Below are 22,907 nucleotides of genomic sequence, written 5' to 3' on the forward strand. Positions count from 1 at the left end.
AATGTATGAAAACCAAGGGAAGAATTACAAGAAACTGAGGTCACAATGCCCATTGAACTAATGTCAACAATTTACCTCGCACCAAATACATCATCACATCAGTGTATTCTTTCAAACATAAATTTCTTTCTGGCAGGGTAAACTAATCCTCTGATGAAGGCAGGCAAAGTGACAATGATCATCCCACATCACAAACTACGGTGCCATGGCCATTGGCTCAAAGGTTCCGACTACTGACTGAGGAAAAATAATCTGTAGAGAAACAGGATACACCAAGTCAGGGTTCTGAAGGCCCTACCTTGTGGCCAACATACCGGAGTATTTTATATCCCCTTGCTCCCAGAGGTGCGTAACAACATCTCCGAATAGGCTGATTAGGAAAAGATAGAACAGATCCTTGGGGCAGAGGAGGTCCTAAAGAGTTCTCAACCAGAGGAGCTTGTAGGCAGCAGCTCTCATCAGGCAGATGGAAGATAGACCAGATGAAACACCAAGATGACCTAGGGAACAGCTCTGCAACACTTCACTAGACAACAGGATGCTGCCTTCACAACTTTAACAAGACCAACATATTCCATACCAACAGCTTGTTTATACTCTGATATTAGGTAACTGAGTGCAAACATCTAAAATCAACAGCAGGTAAATAACCAGAGTGGAGGGGAGTATAGATTTAAAGAAATTGGCAGAAGGATTGGTAGAGTGTTGAAGAGAGTCCTTTTACCCAGATCAGTGCTGGGGCTCTGGAAATCAATTTGAAAAAAAGATGCTAGAGGCAGAAACCCTCATTACATTATAAATACGGATATACACTTGAATTGCTGTAACCTGCAGAGCTAAAGACCAAGAGGAGGAAAGCATGATCAGGCTGGCTCACATTTCCAACTAGTACAGGCACAATGGACCAAATGGCCTCTTCCATGCCATAACTTTTCAATGCAGTTATGACAGCAGAAATTCACATCCAGCTGGCACGTTTAGTGCACTGGGATCGTTGCTAGCTACAAATACCTATAAAGGAGTTTCTCCTGACTCTAAAATAATAATCAGCTCATCAGCAAGCTCACTGTAGTCTGGCCCTGGATCAGCTCATTTGCATAGCAATCTGTAATCACTCATTTAACAAGCACACTCAGTGTCAACTTGCCCAGAATTCTGCTGCAGTTATATCTTAATTTGATTATCATTGGATTTTACTATGTTTATCTACAGCCTGTCCCTGGGCAGAAATAAGCTTTCAAGGTAAAAATCCTTCAGTGACCTTCAGATGCTGTAATACCAATCTGTTTAAAATGCTATTGCTAAATGGACAGAACAATCTCAACATTCCAGGATTGTCTGGGGACTTCAAGCCTGAAAGCATATACTCCAGGACAGGAAGGCACAATGTATTTCTGTAATTGCACACAGGACAGAAACAGGCCATTCAGCCCAACCAGCCTGTGCTGGTCTTTACGTGCTACGAGTCTCTTTCAATTTTCCCTGCTTCATCACTGCTTTTCATCCTAACATTCTATTCCTTTCTCTCCATTTATCTGTCCAGATTCCACTTAGAAAGCATTCTAACTATTTGCCTTAAACACTTGCTGTGGCATTGAGCTTCACACTGTTGAGTAAAGAAATTCTCATCTCCATGTTGTACAGATTTGTAACACAATCTGAGTCAGAAGGTGATGGGTTCACTTGACACTGAGCCCACAGCACTAGACCTGACGAAGGAGCAGCCCGTGATTTCAAATAACCCTGTTGGGACTATAACTTGGTGTCCTCTGACAGTATCAGCCTAGACTGAAGGAATGCTGATTTCGGATAAACTACTTAAAGGAGGTTAAATCTGAAGTTTTAGGTGCAATTGACTGATCTCAGCATCAAGGCTGAACCAGACTGCTTGCATTTACAATATGACTTTGTCACATTCAACACAAATTGTACCTATGGGTCCAGTTAATACTTCACTGAATTCAATAAACACCACACACTGAGGAAATCATGAGGATCAGGTGTGTGATTAAAGATAGATCGCCTGGTGGAAATGTTCAAGACTTGGTCTTCCCTACAGTCATTGTGTTTTATAAGGCATGTTGAGAATCTGTAAGTAGATGTAATAAATGATACCTTGTTTACTCTACAAAGCCCGAGAGAAGATAATATGTTCACACATACTAGACCATGTGTACCCCTAACGACGTACAAACAGATTATAGATGGCAGCAAATATAATCAGTGTGATATGACCCCCTGATCACCCAACTCCATTGTCACCAACCTCCCCTTACTTCAGCTGCTACTGGAACATATCGCCGACACCAATGTTACCGCCAGAACTGATTATTCCAATATATTCCCAGTATTCTCCCTTCTATAAAAAAGCTCAGCCAAAAGTCTTGTTGGCCATGTCCTGACTCACACCAAGTCCCACCTCTCTATCACCCCTATGCTCACTGACCTACATTGTCTCACACTGATGGCTCAACGTTAAAATTCCCATTTTAAAACCCTGATCTAGGTCGGTTGTTCCCGCAGTCCCTCCCTCTCCACACCACTCCCAGCACCTGAATCTCTTCCAGCCTCTCAATCTTTCACTCTGATTCCAGACACTTAAGCACCTAAAATTCTAACTGACCAGGCTTCTACGGCTAAGGCTCTAAGTTCTGGAATCCCCTCCTTAGATCTCTCGGGTTCAGACTCTTTACTCTCTTTAAGATGCACCATAAAACCTACATCTCTGACCAAGCTTTTTGCCAGTTAACCCATCACATTTATAATGGAAGATACTTTGAGCTTCTCATTAACACTGGAGAATACAGGGCATAACTTAAGTACAGCAAACTTTTTATTACCTGGCACCTATGGGACCAGGACAGTGCCAACTGATCAAATATTCCAGATAATCAAGAGATACACATTGTCAATGTAGAAAAACACTAAGTAATAAAAACATAATGCAGGGGGTATATACGTCACTGTTATACTTTATTTGCAGCATAAATGATGCAGCTTTACCTTAAATAAAACTTGTCACTCGCAGCCTCAACTGATGACTCAGACATAGTGATAATAAATGTCTGGTCCTTCAGGTATATAATTTGTGCTGGTTCATTAAGTACTGGCTAAAACAAAGTTTACTGCCTCATCACTAGAGATGTAACTCGATGACCTGAAGGGCCTAATGTCAGATAAGTACCCTGGTCCTGATGGCTTGCATCCTAGGATCCAAAAAGACGTAGCTACAAAGAAAATGATTGGAATGGTTGTTATTCGCCAAGATTCCATGTTTTTGGAGAAGTGCTGGAAGATTGGAAAACTACTAATAGGACTAATAGGAGAGTAAAAAGCAGGTTAGCTGAACATCTATTGCTGGAAAAGTATTGGAATTAATTAAGGAGAGAATAGAAGTTTGGAAAATTAATTTAATTAAGCTGAGTCAGCGTGGCTTCGTGCAAGTGAAATCATGTCTGACTAATTGTGTTGGCTGGAAACAGTGAGTGGGCATAAGGGACTCCTGTTCAGATTGGTGAGCTGTGACCAGTGAGGTTCCACAGGGACCAAGGCTGAGACCGCAACTATTTACAATAGAAGTGAAGAAGGGAATGTCCTGATGACACAAAAACAGGTGGAAAGGCAGGTTGCGAGAGGGATACAGAGAAATAGTGATAGGTGAAATAAGTGGGTAAGAAGCTTGCAAATGGAATATATGGGAAAATGTGAAGTCGTTCATTTTGAATGAACAGAAGAACAGGATATTATTTAAATTAAGAAAACCTGCAAAAAGCTGCAACACAAAAGAGATGGGGGGGGGGGGGGAGCGACTTGTACATGATACACAGAAAGCTAGCACATGGGCAGCAGGTAATCAGGGAGGGTCATGGAAGGTTGGCCCTTACATGAAGAGGATTTGGAGTAAAAGAGTAGGGAAGTCCAACTGTAAATGTACAAGGTGCTAGTGAGACCATAACTGGAGTACTGTAAGCAGTTTTAATCTCCTGATTCAAAGAGATATCATTTCATTGGAGGCAGTTCAGAGAAGGTTCCCTCGGATGATCCTGGGTATGGAGGGACTGCATTATGAGCAAAGGTTGAACAAGTTGGGACTCTACACCCTGGAGTTTAAACAAATGAGGGAGGACCTCACAAACAGGTCAGATTCTTAAGGATGCTGAGAGGACGCTCCCCCTCATGGGAGAGCCTGGGACTAGATGGCACAGTCTCAGAATAAAGGGGTGGCAATGTAAAACTGAGATGAGAGGGAATTTCTTCTCTCAACAGGATTGAGTGCCTTTGGAACTCCTTGGCACTGAGAGCTGTGGGGACCAGGTCCTTGTGTACATTTTAAGAATGAAGTAGAGATATCATGGATCAGTCGGGGAATCAGGACAGGAATGTGAGCAAGAGAAACACTGGATCAGACATGATTTTACTGAATCAGTGAGCAGGCTGGGAGGGCCAACTGTCCTATCCCATTCCTATTTCCCATGAGCTTATATCACATTTTATGCTCAGAGTCAAACTTTGATTTGTAGTGCTCCAGTGAATTGTTTGGACACATTACGATGCTACATAAATACAAGTTGTTGCCCCACCTTTGGGTAAAAGTTTTAGAATTCTATGCCCAGAATGCAAAAGCAGTCTCGCTTCCTTTAATCCGAGAACCACAGTAAACGTACCAAAACCGTGGGCAGCACGGTGGTACAGTGGTTAGCACAGCGCCAGAGACCTGGGTTCAATTCTTGCCTCAGGCGACTGACTATGTGGAATTTGCACAGTCTTCCACCGGGTGCTCCAGTTTCCTCCCACACTCCAAAGATGTGCAGGTCAGGTAAATTGGTCATGCTAAATTGCCCGTAGTGTTAGATTGGGGGAAAAGGTAGGGGTGTGGGTGGGTGGCGGGTTGGTATGGACTTGTTGGGCTGAAGGGCCTGTTTCCACACTAAGTAATCTAATCTAAAAAACATAGCCATCCATTCAAATCACACTTTCCAGCTCCCAATTCTTAGCCTTAAGTTATACGTGTGGGGCAAATATATAAAAAAAAACTATGTAACTTAGTTTTGAATAAATTTAAAGAACCAGCCTCATTACCGCCTGTATTAGAGAATTCTACACATTCATAACACACTGCAAGAATAAACCCTCTGGTTTAAAAGGCAGACCTCGTTTTCTTAAACTACATCCCAAGATTATGGCATTTCTAAACACCTATTTAGTTATCAGACCCAAAATCTCTAAGAAAGTGGAGGGAAAACTCAGCAGATTAAGCAGCATCTGTGGAGACCAATGGTGTTCTGATGAAAGGCTATTCCTCATGCAATCTTCTAAAATCCACAATACACTGCTTTTGACAAAATCACCCATGCAGCTCAATGACACTCCAATGCTGTGGAGTGCCTTGGGGGGGACTGTCAAAGAAACTACATAAACGCAAGCCTGCTATCGGAAGAACAGCAGGAGCTTATTACAGTGGACTGACTGATAGTTACACCTCAACCAGTCACCGATTTGGTCAGCTTATTTAGGATCTTGCTGTGCCCAAATTGGTTCCCAAATTTCCTGTAGAACGACAGTCACCAGTCTTCAAGAGTACTTAACTGGCTGTGAAAACTCTTTGGGATACCCTGCAGGAAGTGCTGTACAAATGCATTGTCTTCTTTTAGTCAATGGAGCCAATGCAGACTCATGGAGTGTACACAGAGTGGGGGGGTGTTGGATTCTGCATTGAATGACCCCACCCCGTTCAGGAACACAGAATCTCAACTAGGACAGTTAAAATGCCCTGCTCCAGCTTGGTTATAGGATGTGGGTGAAAATGGAGTGAGAGCTAAATAGTATGCTGCTGGAAGGAAACTCGTGAAAGGGAGAAATGAGGATGCACTGGGGAGGGAAGCAGAAAACAATGAACTAGGAACAGAGGTAAGCCACTTGGCCCCTCAACCTGGCTACACCATTCAAAAATGAAACAGGTTTTGTAATATACAATCAAAACTCCGACCTGCCTTAGACACAGCTTTCAGAGCACAATGCTTTAATTCTGATAATAGTCGCGATTTGGAGGAACCGGCGTTGGACTGGGGTGTACAAAGTTAAAAATCACACCACACCAGGTTATAGTCCAACAGGTTGAATTGGAAGCACTAGCTTTCAGAGCGTCGCTCCTTCAATCTGGTGGTTGTGATGAAGGAGCGTCGCTCCAAAAGCTAGTGCTTCCAATTAAACCTGTTGGACTATAACCTGGTGTGGTGTGATTTTTAACTTAATTCTGATAGGCTGGTTTGTGAACTGGCAGTGTTGATTTCTAAATGAGATGAGTGACTGAATACAGCACACCTCAGCAACAAGCAGCAATCACTTCTGTACTGGCTTGGAACAAGGGTCATCACTTGCCTTGTTAGCAGCTTGCAGCTGCACTTTATGAGCCTATTTATGAAATCTAATTTCACTCGGGGTAAAGGGGCAAAGGATTAGTAGTCAATAAAACATTTCACAATGTGCAATTTTTTGCCAGGCTGGTTAACCTTTCAGTACAAAAGGCTTCCATTCTAATCAGGTTTTATTATCTCTATAAATATATTGGACATTCTGACTGCTCATTGATTTTTAGATGGTGCATGTGACTGCACTACAGGATTTGCTGAATGAGTCAAACACTAATGTGCTCTCCAGGTTATAAATGCATCTCTCTTTCCATGGTACTTCACCAACACACATTTTTTAACACTTTCAGCAAATTACAAAATGTAGAGGAGGAACAGTTGAATGCTTTGCAAAAGCAATCTCAGTAGTGACTTAATAGAGGAAGGGTTCTGAGGAAGGGTCACTCGACCTGAAACGTTAACTCGGATTTCTCTCCTTAAATGCTGCCAGACCTGCTGAGTTATTCCAGCAATTTCTATTTTTCTTTCTCAATAAGGAGTCATGTATGTAAAGCAGAGAAGAGGAGATCTTTTTCAGGGGGGCTTAAGTCTTAGCAACAACCTTCCTTAAAAAAGTTGTGGTTGAATATATTTAAGGCAGAGATAGATAGATTTGCGATAATAAAGGGAGTATCTTGGGAGGCTGTTGAACTAGCTAGATAAATGCACATTTACTATCGGAAGAATAGCACAGGAGTTTATTCCAGCATCCTGACCAATTTTTACACCTCAAACAGATTTGATCACTTTCATAACTCAAACTGAAGATTGTTCCATCCATGGAAATTATCATTTGCTTGAGTTGGGAAATGGAGTATACAATGAAAGCAGCAGCAATCTTATAATTTGTTTGTAACGTTTCCCTCAGAGGCCATAAGAAAACTTGTGACAAGCATGAATAATTTTGATATTTTATACAGTGACTTCATACCTAGACTGAAGTTAGAGAGGCAGCAACTCTGATCATGACACAATATAGTTTTCAACTCCTGGATCAAGCAGATTCCTTCTCAATTTAAGATGGATACTTAACCAACAGCATATGGGGATCTGAACACCGATGCTCCATCCTGTAGAGTGGAAATCACCGAGCCTTCTGGAAATACAAATACAATCCAAGGCAACGCTGTACTGACACCAACTCCATCCCAGGGAACACTTCCACCACACTAACTTAGTGTCTGCTAGCTTTAACCTCCATTTACAATCTCTTATCCTAAACTGTCTACATTGGAGCTAGCAACATTTTTATTCCTTCTTGAGATGAATGCCAATGTAAGTCCAACCTTTTAATCAACCCTTAAGGCAGTACTACTAAATCATCTTCTTAAACGGCCAAGGTCAATGCGGTGAAGTTACTCCTGCACAGATAAATGTCTCAATAACAGATCATTCAAATCAACCACACTGCTGAGAGTCTGGAACGACGTGTCGGCCAAACCAGGCAGATTTTTTTCCCTTAAAGTACATGTGTGACCCTGACGACAGGGTTAAGGAGGATGTTCTGTCTCCACTAGTTAGTATGTCAGTAACTAGGAGTCACAATTTCAAGGTTGCCAGGCAGACAGCACGCAGTGAGATGAGGAGAAATGTCTTTACTCAGTGTTGTTAGGATTTGGAATGCACTGCCTGGGAGAGTGATGGAAGGGATTCCACAGTGGGTTTCAAAAGAGCTGGAGATATATTTGAAAGCGATGAAGTTAGAAGGCTTAGGAAATAGGGCTGCAGAGTGGTATAGCTGGGTAGCTCTTTTGGGATAGACAATAGGTTGAATAGCCTCCTCCTATTCTGTAAAATTCCAAGATTCTATAAATCTCGTAAACAAAGAGGACATTATAAACAAGTGTCAAAATTCCAAGGCTAGCAGGCCTTATCAGTGGAATTACTTCTTATAATCAGTACAATACCTGAACGTTTGGATAGAACCAGCTAAAGGTACATTTTAAAGATTAACCAACATGGAATTACAGTGCCTTTAGATCTTCCAAAACATTTTATATGCCACAAGTTGTGTCTGAATTGCAGTCACTTACGCAGAGAAATGAAAACATGCACGGTGAGATTCTGCAGTCAAACAGCTGATCTGTTTTTTGAATGTTTTGGCAAGGGGAGGAAGGCTCATTTTCAGGAGAACTTTCTGCTCCTCATTTCTTTAATGTTTTTAGAAAAAGCATTTGACAAAGCAACGTCACCTCATTCATGTGCTCACATCTGAAGTGAGGTTTGAACCCATGACTTTTGACAGTGACATCCACCCCAAACGATTGTTAAAAATCACAAGTGTGCAGTGATCTCAGTGGTAGGTATTTTCTAATCAATCTGTTTAAAGATGCCACCACACAGCTCTAGATCAGGTGCGATTTGAACACAGGTTTCCAGCTCCAAATATACGGATACTACCACTGCAGTACAAGCACCCTTTGATCTCAGTTGTAATTGTGAAATGTATCGTTAATGTCAGGATAGATTGCTCTTAATCTTAATTGTCTTAATGGGGCAACCAGTTAGCAGACTGCAAAGAGAGTCACTGTAAGCATTATTAACGTAAATCAGTTAATTATACATTAGAAGTCCTACTATTACAAGTTGAGCAATGAAATAGCACTTACTGACTGATTCCATCAAATGAAGCTTCTCGAGTAGTGTGCCCACTATCAGTGTTCACACCACGCTGAAATTATAACAAATATGCATTAAATTATGTACTTACTGAATACATTTTAAAGTCTCAGTAATTGCTGGAACAGAGCGGTGGGGTGGGGTGGGGGGAAGAGAGCTGATTTGGAGTTTTCATGAGAAAAATAACAAAGAACAGCAGAGTCTAAATATTTGTCACTTTTTACTTAATAAGAACAGATTTATTTGGCAGTAGTGCAGTATAAGTAGTATCCCAGCTCGGCGAACAGAATCACAACGAGCACCCAAGCTACAAATCTTCTCACAAACTTTGATTTAGTAGTATCCAAATCAGTTGCTTTACACAATATTAGTAATCATGATGAAGCCAGTCAGTCTCAGTTCTTGGATAACTACACTGACATCATTCAGACAGGAGTGCTTACTCCAGTTATGGTTAAGCAATATACAAAGCATCCCCTACAAACCTTTTATTATAATGTCATTTAGCAGCATCTACATTTACATTCATCAGTCTGACAACAATGTTATCCTGATTAAGACCACCCATTGTAACTGCACACTTACAATGACGGATCTGCTTGTCTGTCAAGAGGAGAAGACCCTGCAACTCCTAGGTGGTTCAGTACAAAGTCACAGCACTAAGGCACAAGGGAGGCTGCTCTCCAGCCTCTGTGAATCTTGGTCAAGCTGGACATTCTCGAGCCTGACCACACTGAGCCGGCCCCTTGTTTGTCCTAATTCCCATTAGTCTCACTGCACAGGTACGTACCAGGGTGAGCAGCACATTTGGCTGCAGCGTCCTCAGCACCTCAGCCACCTGTAAACAGAAAGCATTGCCCTGTTATTCCCAGCATTAAAAAGCAGCTGAAGCAAACATCCCAAATATATAACTATGACAACAGACTGGCATTCATATTGCCCTTTCACAATATCAGTGTTCTAAGACAGTCAATAAAGTACTTTTGAAATGTGGTACCTGCTGTAATGTAGGGAACACATCAGTCAATATTCCACAAACAGTAATAAGATTAAATGATTGTTTTGTTTGTTCATTGAGGAATAAATATGATCCACAACAACTACCCTGTTCTTCTTCAAACTGGTACTATCAGATCATTACCTCCACCCGAAACAGAAAACAATTAATTTATCATACCGCAACTCTACCAATACTGTACAGGAGTGCCAGGCTGGTCTTTAGTGCTCCAAATTCTTATTGTTGGGTTTGGAACCAAGGCTGACATTATTCCAACTGCTCAGGAGCAGAAAGGAATCATTCAGCCAAATTTCTAAATTTACAGATGACGCAAAACTGAGAATCGTGCAGAGCCGAAGACAAATCAGTGGAAATGGTAAATCAGCAGAAATGGGAAATTAGCAGAAATGGTAAATCAGCAGAAATGGGAAATTAGCGGCAGATTAACGTGAGGGAAGGGAAGGGTGAACTGATTCACTTCAAAAAGAAGAATGACAAGAAACAATAAAAGAAAGGGGGCAATTGCAAAAGGAGAGTCCTGGCTATTTATCAGCATAGATCATCAAAGGTAGTAGGAAAGGCTGAGAGTGTGATTTATATATCGTGTAGCATCATAGTCTTTATTAAAAGGGGAAGAGATCACAAACACGTGGAAGTTGTGTCAGCCCTATTTAAACCACTGCTTGGCCTCAGCCACACTGTACACCCAGTCCTGGTTATAACACCTGCAAAGAGATATGTGGAGGTGCCAGTGTTGGACTAGGGTGGACCACATTAACTATCACACAACACCAGGTTACAGTCCAACAGGTTTATTTGGAAACACGAGTTTTCTGAGAGCTGCTTCTAAAGGCAATGGGGAGAGTGCAGAAATGACTCAGGAGAATGGTTCCACTGACAGCAGACTTCACCTACACAGACCAGAGTTATTGGGACTGTTTGCCTCTAAAGGAACGCTGACAGCAGATTTTGATCTTCAAAACCATGAAGGTTCTTGACTGAACAAAGAGACGCCTTTCCTAATGGTGAAAGGATTCAGAACCATAGCACACAGATGGGAAAGAAAGCAATGATGACAAATATTTTCACACCTGATGAAGGGCTTATGCTCGAAACATCGAACTCCCTATTCCTGAGATGCTGCCTAACCTGCTGTGCTTTAACCAGCAACACATTTTCAGCTGTGATCTCCAGCATCTGCAGACCTCATTTTTTACTCAAATATTTTCACACAGCAAACAATTAATACCTGGACTACATGACCTTCCAGCATGGTCGAGACAGGTTCAATCAAGACATTTCAGAGGGAATTTGATTTTGAGACAAGGGAGAATGGGCAGGCAGAATGTGGGGAGCAGTACTGGGTAAACTAATCCTTCATTGATCCAGCGCAGACCAAAAACGCCAAAACATTGGACCATAACACCACCAGACCTAGTAGAATTAGGCCACTTGGCCCATCGAATCTACTCCTCTATTCAAGCATGGCCAATATGTTTCTTAATTCCATTCTCCTAAACTTCTCCCTGGAACCCTTGATCCGCTAACCAATCAAGAATCTATCTCTGTGTTAAATACACAGAATGACTTGGTCACCACAGCCCTCTGGGGAACTCAATATCACAGATTCACCACTCTCTGGCTAAAGAAATTCCTCATCTCAGTTCTAGATGTTCATCCTTCACTCAGTTTCTCCAGATAGTGGAAACATCTTCTCCCTATCCACGCTGTCCAGACCTCTCATTTTCCTGCACGCTTCACTGAGCCACCTCCATATTTATGCGTGTTCACTGTGTGGTCTCCATTTTCAATTCATAGGAATACAAGGTCATTTAAATCCATGAACTTCTCCAACCAGTGAATTACATATTCCCAGCTCTGTACCTCAATCTATTAATATTTGCTTCATATCCCTTGATATCCTGACCATACAAAAATGTAAGCATTTTAATTTGCAAATTTCAATCAACTTCAGCAGCTACAGCCTTTAAGGTGCTTCTGATTTCCATCACCACATGCCTGGAACAACCTCTCTCTAAATTTTAGAACCATGCCCACAGGGGTTATTATCCTCTGTAAATGCTATCAAACTTTATCATCCAGCTCTCAGAAAGGATTCAGGGCAAGTTGCCTCTCTGCCTGCAGTCACCATTCCCCTTTCAGCACCTGTGGTATCTTGCTTTTGTTTGGGCAAAAGGCAACAAACCGTTAACAGAAAACAGAAGACATCACATTATATCAGCTCCACAGAAATATATTCAAAGGCAACTTATGACTACAACAATTAATCACTGCTAATGAATTCAATGTGTCAAAGGGACAGATTGGAGGAACACAATCTGGAGCACAATTTGGAATTCATTTGCATCATCATGTCCCTGCCTGGACTGAAATGGTTCTCTGAAGGATTTATTAGGAAATGCAGCTTGTATCTCAAACCATGTGGAAGATCATGCTGCCTCTCTGCCAGCTAAATCACAGCGATCACAGAGAATACCTGCAGATGCTATATGTGAGCAGCCTCTAACATCAGCATCTGTGAAATTAATTAATTGTTACAAAGCTAAAGGAACTCAAAAGGTACACAAGGAGAGAGCATGTGGTCTGCAAAGTGGGGGACAGATTCAGAAAATGTGGGTGCACAGAGGGTACATTGCTCAGAGGAAATTCCTCCTCACCCTACATAAAAAAGATAAGGACACATGTCTTCTGAAGGTAATGAATTTATGGAATTTGTTACAGCAGACAGTTGTCAAGACTGAGTTATTAAAAATATTCACAATAGAGATAGACAGATTTTTAATGGGGAAGGGAATCAAGGGTTGTGGGGAAACAGCAGGAAACTGGAGTTGAGGACGATCAGATCAGCCACAATCTCATTGAATGGTGGAACAGACTCAATGGGCTGAATGGCCTACTGCTGTTCTTTCATCTTATGGTCTAACGCAGAATGCATGTGGGTGCAGAGCAGGTAACAGAATGAGGGGGAACACTGGTGCATAGCTGGCAGCAGTGATGGCAAGAGAGCATGGGTACGGAGTGGACAATAGGAACACAGTACTGTACTTAGTTAACTAACAAAATCAATACTATTCCAGCATTGTTTCAGTCAAACTCGGTTTAAGAATCAGCACATATGGAAGATTTTACAAAAAAGAAGCATATTCAAACAACCCAGTGCTCCATTACAGCAAGCAGCAATTGATATTCAACAATAAACAGAACAGCATCTCTTCCTATCTCCCCTGGTGCAGTCGTAGTCAATCAGCATTAATGCCTTGAAAGGCCAGAGTCAGAATTAATACAAAACAAACCTTGACCCTGAGGGTTAAGTGTGGATTGGAAGGAGAGATTTACAAAAGTACTGAGAGAGGCTAATATATATGGAGAAATACAAATCTGTAAAGACAGCAGCAGAACAAAGGAACAATAGGATTGTAGCTGCTGGAAATCTGAGCCAGAATCAGGTCAGGGAGATGCTGTGGAGGGAGGGGATCAGTTAATGTTTCTAGTTATTGAAGCTTCACAAAAACAGAACATATGTGATAACACAGTATATTAATTTTTTTGGGGGGGAGGGGGTGGGTAGGAGAAAGAAGGGACAAAACAAACTCAACTATTCCAATATTTTCCCAGAGCAGCCTCCCAGCCTCCACTCGACATAAACCAGAGTCAATCCGAGATCACTTTCTGCATCCGAAGCCACATCAGGGTGTGCTTACCCCTGAGATCTGTGAAGATGATCAAATGGCGTAAATGTTAAAAAGCAGTGAGGGAAATAACAAGATGAGAGGGTATGTGAATGGTTAATGTTGGTTGGCAGGGGATACAGCCACCCAGGACAGCTGTGGTAGAGACATTAAGAACAGATTATTGCAAGGTGCTGGAGCCCAGCCCCAAGCACCAGTTGTTAAGCAGCTTCAGCCTCTGAACTGGTTATTTTAATTAGTGGAAAAGAGGGGAAGGAATGGAGGCAACTACATGGCACAATAATAATAAACAGAGAGATATATTAGTCTTTAATAAAAAAAAAGTCAGGCACGGAACTTCATTCATCCAGGCTCATGATTTGATTTTAAACTCAGACTCCCTGGAGACCTCCCCAGAATGAAATTCTTTAATGCAGAATCACACACATTCACTTCACTGAAGACTGAACAGCATCTGGTCAGTGGTGTAGCATCATAAAAAGTTCAATATAACTCTGGAACACATCCAGTGGGACTTGCAAGGCCTTCAGTTAGAGGTTTAAAACTTTTGCACATCTCCTTAGCTCCTGGTAGCTCAAAAGCACAAGATCCCATGTTTAAAAGAGATGTTTAAAGAGAACTACTTAAACGTTTGGAAAATTCATAAAGTATTCCCCAACTAACTTACCAAGCAACATTGAGAGATAGAGGAAAACATCCAACTCATTCTGTAGGGACAGGCCTGCTCTGTCACTTCACAGGACAGTTAAGAATCAACCACGTTGCCGAGGACAGAACGCCCCTGGTGCTCACCTTCCACCCTACCAACCTTCGCATAAACCAAATCATCCGCCGACATTTCCGCCACCTCCAACAGACCCCACCACCAGGGATATATTTTATTCCCCACCCTTTTCCTCCTTCCGCAAAGACCGTTCCCTCCGTGGCTACCTGGTCAGGTCCATGTCCCCCTACAACCCAGCTTCCCATCCTGGCACCTTCCCCTGCCACCGCAGGAACTGTCAAACCTGTGCCCATACCTCTATTCAAGGTCCTAAAGGAGTCTTCCACATCCATCAAAGTTTTACCTGACATCCACTAATATCATTTATTGTATCCGTTGCTCCCGATGCGGTCTCCTCTACATTGGGGAGACTGGGCGCCTCCTAGCAGAGCGCTTTAGGGAACATCTCCGAGATACCCGCACCAATCAACCACACCGCCCCGTGGCCCAACATTTCAACTCTCCCTCCCACGCTGCGAAGACATGGAGGTCCTGGGCCTCCTTCACCGCCGCTCCCTCGCCACCAGGCACCTGGAGGAAGAATGCGTCATCTTCCGCCTTGGAACACTTCAACCCCAGGGCATCAATGTGGACTTCAACTCCACGGCATTAAGGTGGACTTCAACAGTTTCCTCATTTCCCCTTCCCCCACCTCACCCTGGTTCCAAACTTCCAGCTCAGCACTGTCACCATGATTTGTCCGGACTTGTCCTACCTGCCTAGCTCCTTTTCCACTTATCCACTCCACCCTCTCCTTCCTGACCTATCACCTTCGTCCCCTCCCCCACTCACCCATCGTATATATGCTACTCTCTCCCCACCCCCACTCTAGTTTATCTCTCCACGTGTCAGGCTCACTGCCTTTATTCCTGATGAAGGGCTTTTGCCCGAAACGTTGATTTCGCTGCCCATTGGATGCTGCCTGAACTGCTGTGCTCTTCCAGCACCACTGATCCAGAATCTGGCTTCCAGCATCTGCAGTCATTGTTTTTACCACATTGCCGAGGGTCGGGACTGACATGTATCAAAACCGTGTCAGGACAATAGATTTCCTTCCTGAAAGAGCATTAGTAAACTGGACAGCACTTATCCTTTTGATGAGGTACTTTGCAATTTGTGTTCAATAATTTCATATCATAACTTCTGCTCAGTTTTATTGGTAGCAAGTGCTCATGACTCTGCTGTCTCCATGATCTCGATTCTGGCCTGCACTTTTAACTATACATCACCCACTTTATCAATGATAACACCCACTTCACCCTTTTATTAGTTTCTTCATGCTCTATCTCCCTTGTTCAAGTAGTCTCGGCGCTGGTTTCCCAGCTTCCCCCTTTGTTGAAATGTAACCAGCCTGTACCCGAAATATCTCCTTATTAAAAGTCACCCGCTATCCTATTTCAGCTCTTGCTGCCAGTCTTTGGTTTCACTGTACTCTGCCTCAATATCCTCACATCCCATTGAAATCAGTCCTCTTTCAACCTACAAGTTCCAATTTATACTGTTCTTTACACCTCGCCATTCCTAAGTAAAACCTTAAAGATAACATGATAACTGTTAACCAAGTATTCCCTCCAAATCCCTGGGAATGAGGAAGACCCAGTTGCTGGATCTGGGACATCTCCTTTCAGTTGGACCAAAAGCATACTGATCAAATTCCTCCTCCTCCTCCTCCCCTCCCCACCCTTCATTTTAAAAAATAGCGATTGGGATATTGATATAACAAAAGTCTGAAAATGTGTTGCTGGAAAAGCGCAGCAGGTCAGGCAGCATCCAAAGGGCAGGAGAATCGACGTTTCAGGCATGAGCCCTTCTTCAGGAATGAGGAGGGTGTGCCAAGTCTGCTTGGCACACTCTCCTCATTCCTGAAGAAGGGCTCATGCCCGAAACGTCGACTCTCCTGCTCCTTGGATGTTGCCTGACCTGCTGCGCTTTTCCAGCAACACATTTTCAGCTCTGGTCTCCAGCATCTGCAGTCCTCACTTTCTACCTGTAACAAAAATCTCCCAGTCTCACCATTCTACAGTTGCAGCATGGCTTGGATTTCCCTGCATATTAGGTCCTCTGTTTCTGACTGTTTGGAATCAATAGGTATACGTCACAAAAGCATTTATACTCTCTCTCATTCTCATCTCCAAGCAAACAATGTTTTTGAAAGAGTAAAAACATTCTCTTACCAACACGACAATATCTTCCTTAATCATTGCGGTCAGCCGACCTCCCTCTTTCCATATCGGAATACTGTGGATCCTTGAATTCTACATACCTAGTACTCTCCATCATTTAGCCATGTTTCCATTATCCCACAACATCATAGCCATGTCTATCATTTAAAAGGTATCAATTAGGGCAAAGATTAGGAGAATTCTTTCTGCTCAAGGGTTGAGACATTTTGGAACTCTGCCACAGAAGACAGTGGAACACAAAATCCAGGTAAGTGACGTTGAAATGCCCATCAGCCATGACTGAGTGGCAGAATGGACTCGATGGGCTGAATAACTTCCACTCCTATTCCTAATGGTCTAATCGTCCTTGAGGTAATGGTGGTGAGTTGCTGCAGTCCACGTGCTGTGGGTTGACCAACAGTGCCCTTGGGGAGGGAATTCCAAGATTTTGACCCAGCAACAGTGAAGGAACTGCGATATATTTCCAAGTCAGGATGGTGAGTGACTTGGAGGGAACTTGCAGGGGGTGGTGTTGCCATATATCATTGCCCTTGCCTCTGTAGATTGTTTTTTTGGGGGAGAATAGATTTGGAAGGTACTAAAGAACTTTGGTGAATTTCTGTTGTGCATCTTGCAGATGGCACACAGCACTGCTACTACTGAGTGTAGTCGGAGTGAATCTTCTGGATGTGGTACTAATCGAATGGCCTGTTTTGTCCTGGATAGTGTCTAGCTTCCTTGAGTGTTGTTGGAGTCGGACCCATCCAGGCAAATGGAAAATATTCCATCACACTCTGAAGGTTGTCTTGTGGATGGTGGACAGGCTTTGGGGAGTCAGGTGGTGCAGGATTCCTAAACTCTGAAGTGCTTTTGTAGCCACTGCATCGATATGGTTCATCTAATTCAGTTTCTCACCAATATTAGCCTCCAGAATGTTGCTACAGTAATAACACCATCGCTGTTAGAGATGGTCACTGTCTGGCACTGTACAGCACTAATATTTCTTGGCATTTATCAGTCCAAACCTGGATATTGTCCAGTTGGAAATGAACTGCTTCAGTATCTCAGGAGTCATGAGTGGTGCTAAACATTGTTTAGTGATGACTGCACATCGCCACTTTGATCTTATGGTGAATGGAAGGTCATTGAAGAAGCAGCTGATAATGGTTGTGTCTAGGATACTATCCTAAGAAACTCCTGCAGGAATGCCTTGAGGGTGAGATGACCAATCTCAAGTAATCCCAAACCCTTTTTGGTAGGTAATGTCTTCAACCAACTGAAACAATAGGTTCCCTCTGATCCCCATTGACTAGTTTTGCCAGGACTCCTCCTTTCCATACTGTCAAATGTGGCCTTGATGTAGAGGGCAGTCATTCTCACCTCACTCCTCCCCTCTTGTCCATGTTTGAACCCAGGCTACCATCAGCTGAGTGGCTCTGGCAAAACCCAAACTGCCTTCTCTGCAAACCCCAAACTCAGCGACTGTGTCCCCTCCCCCGTGTGACTCTTTCCCCAATGCCCCTGCCCCACTTAAGCAACCCCTCCTCAACTATGTGCGCTGATTGGCTGATCTCTGTGGAACAGCTCCAAAAGTCTCTGCCCCAGCCACCTGCCATTTAAATCCTGCACCTCATTTGCAACTCGCTGCCTTTGCCTCCTAATTAGTTATCGATCACAGACCTTGAAAGTTAATGCTGTTTCTCTCCCACAGCTACCACCTGGTCTGATTATTTCCAGTATATTTTCTTCCCTACTTCAATGCTCAGCAACCACAGCACCTTGACTTTTCTATTAATTATTCGTTCTTATGTTTTGCCTCCTGCATGATCTAGAAGAAATCAAACACCGAGTTCCTAGGGGATGAATAAAACATTGGTAACTCAGGTTCAATTGCAGCTTTATGAGAAAAAAGCTCCTTTGAATCAAGTCTTCCCGACTTTGCCACATTTCCTATGATTTGAATTGCAAATCCCTTCCAGTTATATCACATCTTCCTTCCCACATCTTTCGTTAACTGCTCAATCCTGACACAGAGCATCAACTTAATCATTACCTCGGTTTCCCTCCGCAGATGTTGCCTTACCTGCATGAATTTTTCCAGCTATATTTTCAGATCTTGTTTCCATCTCCGGCCAGACTGGATTCTGTTTAACATCGAGTTCACCTTCTGACCCATTGCCATTTCCCTGCCAAAAATGGCTTACTCTACCTCTGTAACATCACCCATTTCTCTATGGCTTTCCCCAGCTCATTTTCCAAAGATCTCATCTATACTCCCCCCACATTCTAATTTTGACCAGCTTCCTCTCAACTTCAGTTCTTTCAAACCTCGAACATTCACCAAATCAGATTCAATCATTATCACGCTGCTCATTAACCGATGGTGGCTCCTGGATTAGTGGTGCTGGAAGTGCACAGCAGTTCAGGCAGCATCCAAAATGCAGCAAAATCAACGTTTCGGGCAAAAGCCCTTTGGATGCTGCCTGAACTGCTGTGCTCTTCCAGCACCACTGATCCAGAATCTGGTTTCCAGCATCTGCAGTCATTGTTTTTACCTCGATGGTGGCTCTAGTCTCTTTAGTGTCTGGAATTTAAAATTCTCATCCCAGTTCTGTATCAGATCTGGGGAAGAGTCACCAGATCAGAAACGTTAACTGATTTCTCTCCACAGATGCTGCTAGACCTGTTGAGCTTTTACAGTAATTTCCATTTTTCTTTCTCATCCCAGTGTTCCCGTCTCCCATGGCATCATCCTTTGTCCTCTCTCTAATCTTTTCGAACTCCCACCCAACTCCAGCTCATATCCTTGCCGTGCTCTCTCAACAGAAACTTCAAAAGATTTATTTAGACTTACATCACAAGTGTAGTGAACTTCATTCACGGAGTATTTCTTTTTGAAGTAGTCACGGCTGTGAATCCTTTGAGGAGAGAGAGAGAGAGAAGGTTGAGAGTGTCTCATCTGGTTTCCGTCCTCCTACCCCCTTTGTCTGTTCTCAAAAGCTCACTCCTTTGAACAGACTGCACTGAGTCACACAATTTGCTGTTTCTCAATGGGCAACTGCTCAGTGACTGCAGAAGAAGTGACAGCAAATTGTTTAACCTATTCCCCTCACCTTTCCCAGGAAGAGGTTTTCCTGGAATATTTCCCAACTCACCCATAGCTAATTAGATTTAGATCCCAGCTGCTCCTGTGTTCAAGCAATTCTGCCTGTGCCACCAGAAGGGCTCTTGTGGTACAGTTGTAATGCCCCAACAACTGAGGCAGGAGGCCTGGGTTCAAGTCCCACCTGTTCCAGAGGTGTCTAACATCTCTGAACTGAAACTCAGTACACCAGATTCCAATTTCTGCACAGTAACTCAGCTGATACATTAGAAAGCTTCTAGTTTCCATAGAATCATAGATACTCCTAACCTGTTTAAGAGACACTTGCAAAAATCAAAAATGTTTTTAAATAATCAAAGATTGATCTGAATAAAATCACATTTACATAGAATATTAATTTCTTCATTGTCTGGGAATTAAGGCCAGACTGTTCAGGACAGATGTTAGGAAGTACTTGTACACACAAAGGGTAGGAGGATGCAGATTCAGTTAAATTTAAATCGGGGATAGATTTTTTTAAGCAATGTTATGAAGGGATATGGGCCAAAGACAAGTCGAAAGTTAGGCTACTGATTAACCATGATCTCGGTGAATGAAGGAAGAGGCTTGAGGGGATAAATGGCCTACACCAGTTCCTTTGTCCCTAAGTGACAATCGCTAACTATTCAAGAAGGACGAGTATTGCCAGAAAAGAGCAAGCATCTACTTCTACAGGTGAGAGGGTCACAGTTTAAAGTCAGGAGCAAAGAGGTGGTGAGAGTTGGGCAAATGATCGAAAACATGTCACCTCTGAAAGGGAAGCAGATTCAACTGGAACGTACAAAAGGGAACTGGACAAATAATTGCACATGCCTTGGGGGAAAGAGCAGGGGCTTAGAACATAGAACATAGAAAAATACAGTGCAGTACAGGCCCTTCGGCCCTCAATGTTGTGCCGACTGAAGCCCACCCAACTTACACTAGCCCACTATCCTCCATATGCCTATCCAATGCCCATTTAAATGCCCACAAAGAGGGAGAGTCCACCACTGTTATTGGCAGGGCATTCCATGAACTCACGACTCGCTGAGTAAAGAATCTACCCCTAACATCTGTCTTATACCTACCACCCCTTAATTTAAAGCTATGCCCCCTCGTAATAGCTGACTCCATACGTGGAAAGAGGTTCTCATTGTCAACCCTATCTAAACCCCTAATCATTTTGTGCACCTCTATCAAGTCACCCCTAAACCTTCTTTTCTCCAATGAAAACAGCCCCAAGTGCCTCAGCCTTTCCTCATACAACCTTCCTACTATACCAGGCAACATCCTGGTAAACCTCCTCTACACCCGTTCCAATGCCTCCACATCCTTCCTATAGTATGGCGACCAAAACTGCACACAATACTCCAGATGCGGCCGCACCAGAGTCTTATACAACTGCAACATGACCTCAGGACTCCGGAACTCAATTCCTCTACCAATAAAAGCCAGTACACCATATGCCTTCTTCGCAGGGCTTGGGACTAACTGAACAGCTTTCTCAAAATGCTGGCACAACGGGCCAAGTGGCTGTGTTGTATGAACATATGATTCTATCCTTGGCTTCTGTTTGAGTCAGTGGGAGGGTGTTTATCCTGTTGATAGCAGCGACTGTAACTTGTTGTTACAGAAAGAGACCTTACTGAGAACCTAACTTACACTTTTTACAGGAGACCAAAATTATTTTTATAATCCCAGAATCAACAGCACAAAGAGAAAGCTCAGATTTTATTAAATCAAATGGATAGCAAATTCTAATTTGCTTTTTTGTGGGGAGAACAATGATGCAACCTGAAGGAAACCATTTAATCAATACATTAATTAGAGCTACAAATAATTGCAATCAACAAGAGTGCAGCAGCTGCAGTATTAATTACACAGGGAGATGATACAGAGCAGATAAATAATTACTCCCACTTTCAATCTGCTCAGAGAGCCAAGAGTAAATAATGGCTTCCATTAATTAGTGTGTTTGACAAATTAGAGTAACAAATCCCAATCCCTCATTGTCTGTCCTAGTCAAAATCCATATAGGAAATCTCAGACTTTTTAGGTACAGCTCGGTAAATAGAATTACAGACCAGAATGATTGGAAAAAATAATAGTCTTCAATTTTCTCTCCTGATCACTCAAGTTTGGTGAACAGGTGCCTTCAGCACCAGAGTTTTGTGATTATTCATGAATATCTGTAAGCTATTTAATTGCAGGGCTCAAACTGTCCTACACCAACAACCGCATGCAGGCATTGACAGGTGGCGAGCTGCGGGAAAATGACATCCTTGCCCAGTACCTCTATCTCAATCAAGATCACCAAGCAGAGATGCAGCTCCCCCGCTGCTGCCCTGATCATCTCCGGAGTCAGGACAGGCAGCAGAACTGAAGCAGCAACTTCTCCACACTGTACAGCTCATTAACAGGACATCCCGTAAGGACCTCAACTATTCCTTATGTTTATTAATAACTAAAAAGTGGTGGAATGGAAAACTCTATATATCCAATTTTGCAAATTGCACATAGGCATCACCACAAACCATACCAACAAAAGCCAGGTTACATCGCACTATTTTTCTTTTATCGCTCAGTGTGTCTGTAAGTGTGTGTGGAGCCAGAATTGAAGAAGATTGGGTTTAAAACATGGACATTAATTAGATTATCTTGTTGCTTGATTTTGCTTTGTGAAAATTACTGTATTAATAATGAATTGTTAATTCTTTTGTTTCAGCAATAAACTTGGTGTCTGGTATGGGTTATTTTAAAAGTCTGATTAGGAACGATTGGGCAATTCTGAGGATCATTCATCACTTTAATTTTACAATGTTGTGAATACAGGGGCAGGGAGGCTGATTTGATTTGCCTGTCTATCTGTTTTCATGTCATAACAGCTGAGTTTCTGGTCAAGGGTAACTCCCTGGAGATTGATAATGGGGGATTCAGCGATGCTACTGAATGTCAAGGGGTGGTGATTAGATTATTTCTTGCTTGGGAAAGTTATTACCTGGCAATTGAGTGGCACAAAGGTAACATGCAACGAGTCGGTTCAAAACTGGATATCGATTAAGCCTTGCAGCACCTGGACTGCTTCAGGAATTGTACTAAGCAGAACAATACCCAACAAGTAGCTGGAG

At 42.8% G+C, this 22,907-nt stretch overlaps 1 protein-coding gene across 1 annotated transcript in view; it reads right to left on the reverse strand.

Annotated features, from left to right (window-relative positions):
• The window catches only part of pepd (peptidase D), a 168,311-nt gene that overhangs the window by 124,292 nt on the left and 21,112 nt on the right, over nucleotides 1-22,907 (reverse strand). The window contains exons 4-6 of the mRNA XM_060837549.1: nucleotides 19,513-19,576; nucleotides 9,817-9,864; nucleotides 9,017-9,078 (exon numbers count right to left, since the gene is read on the reverse strand). Of these exons, the coding sequence (XP_060693532.1) occupies nucleotides 9,017-9,078; nucleotides 9,817-9,864; nucleotides 19,513-19,576 (174 nt within the window). The remainder of the gene's footprint in view (nucleotides 1-9,016; nucleotides 9,079-9,816; nucleotides 9,865-19,512; nucleotides 19,577-22,907) is intronic.

The sequence above is a fragment of the Hemiscyllium ocellatum genome, chromosome 17, assembly GCF_020745735.1.
Source record: "Hemiscyllium ocellatum isolate sHemOce1 chromosome 17, sHemOce1.pat.X.cur, whole genome shotgun sequence".
NCBI classification, from domain to species: Eukaryota; Metazoa; Chordata; class Chondrichthyes; order Orectolobiformes; family Hemiscylliidae; genus Hemiscyllium; species Hemiscyllium ocellatum.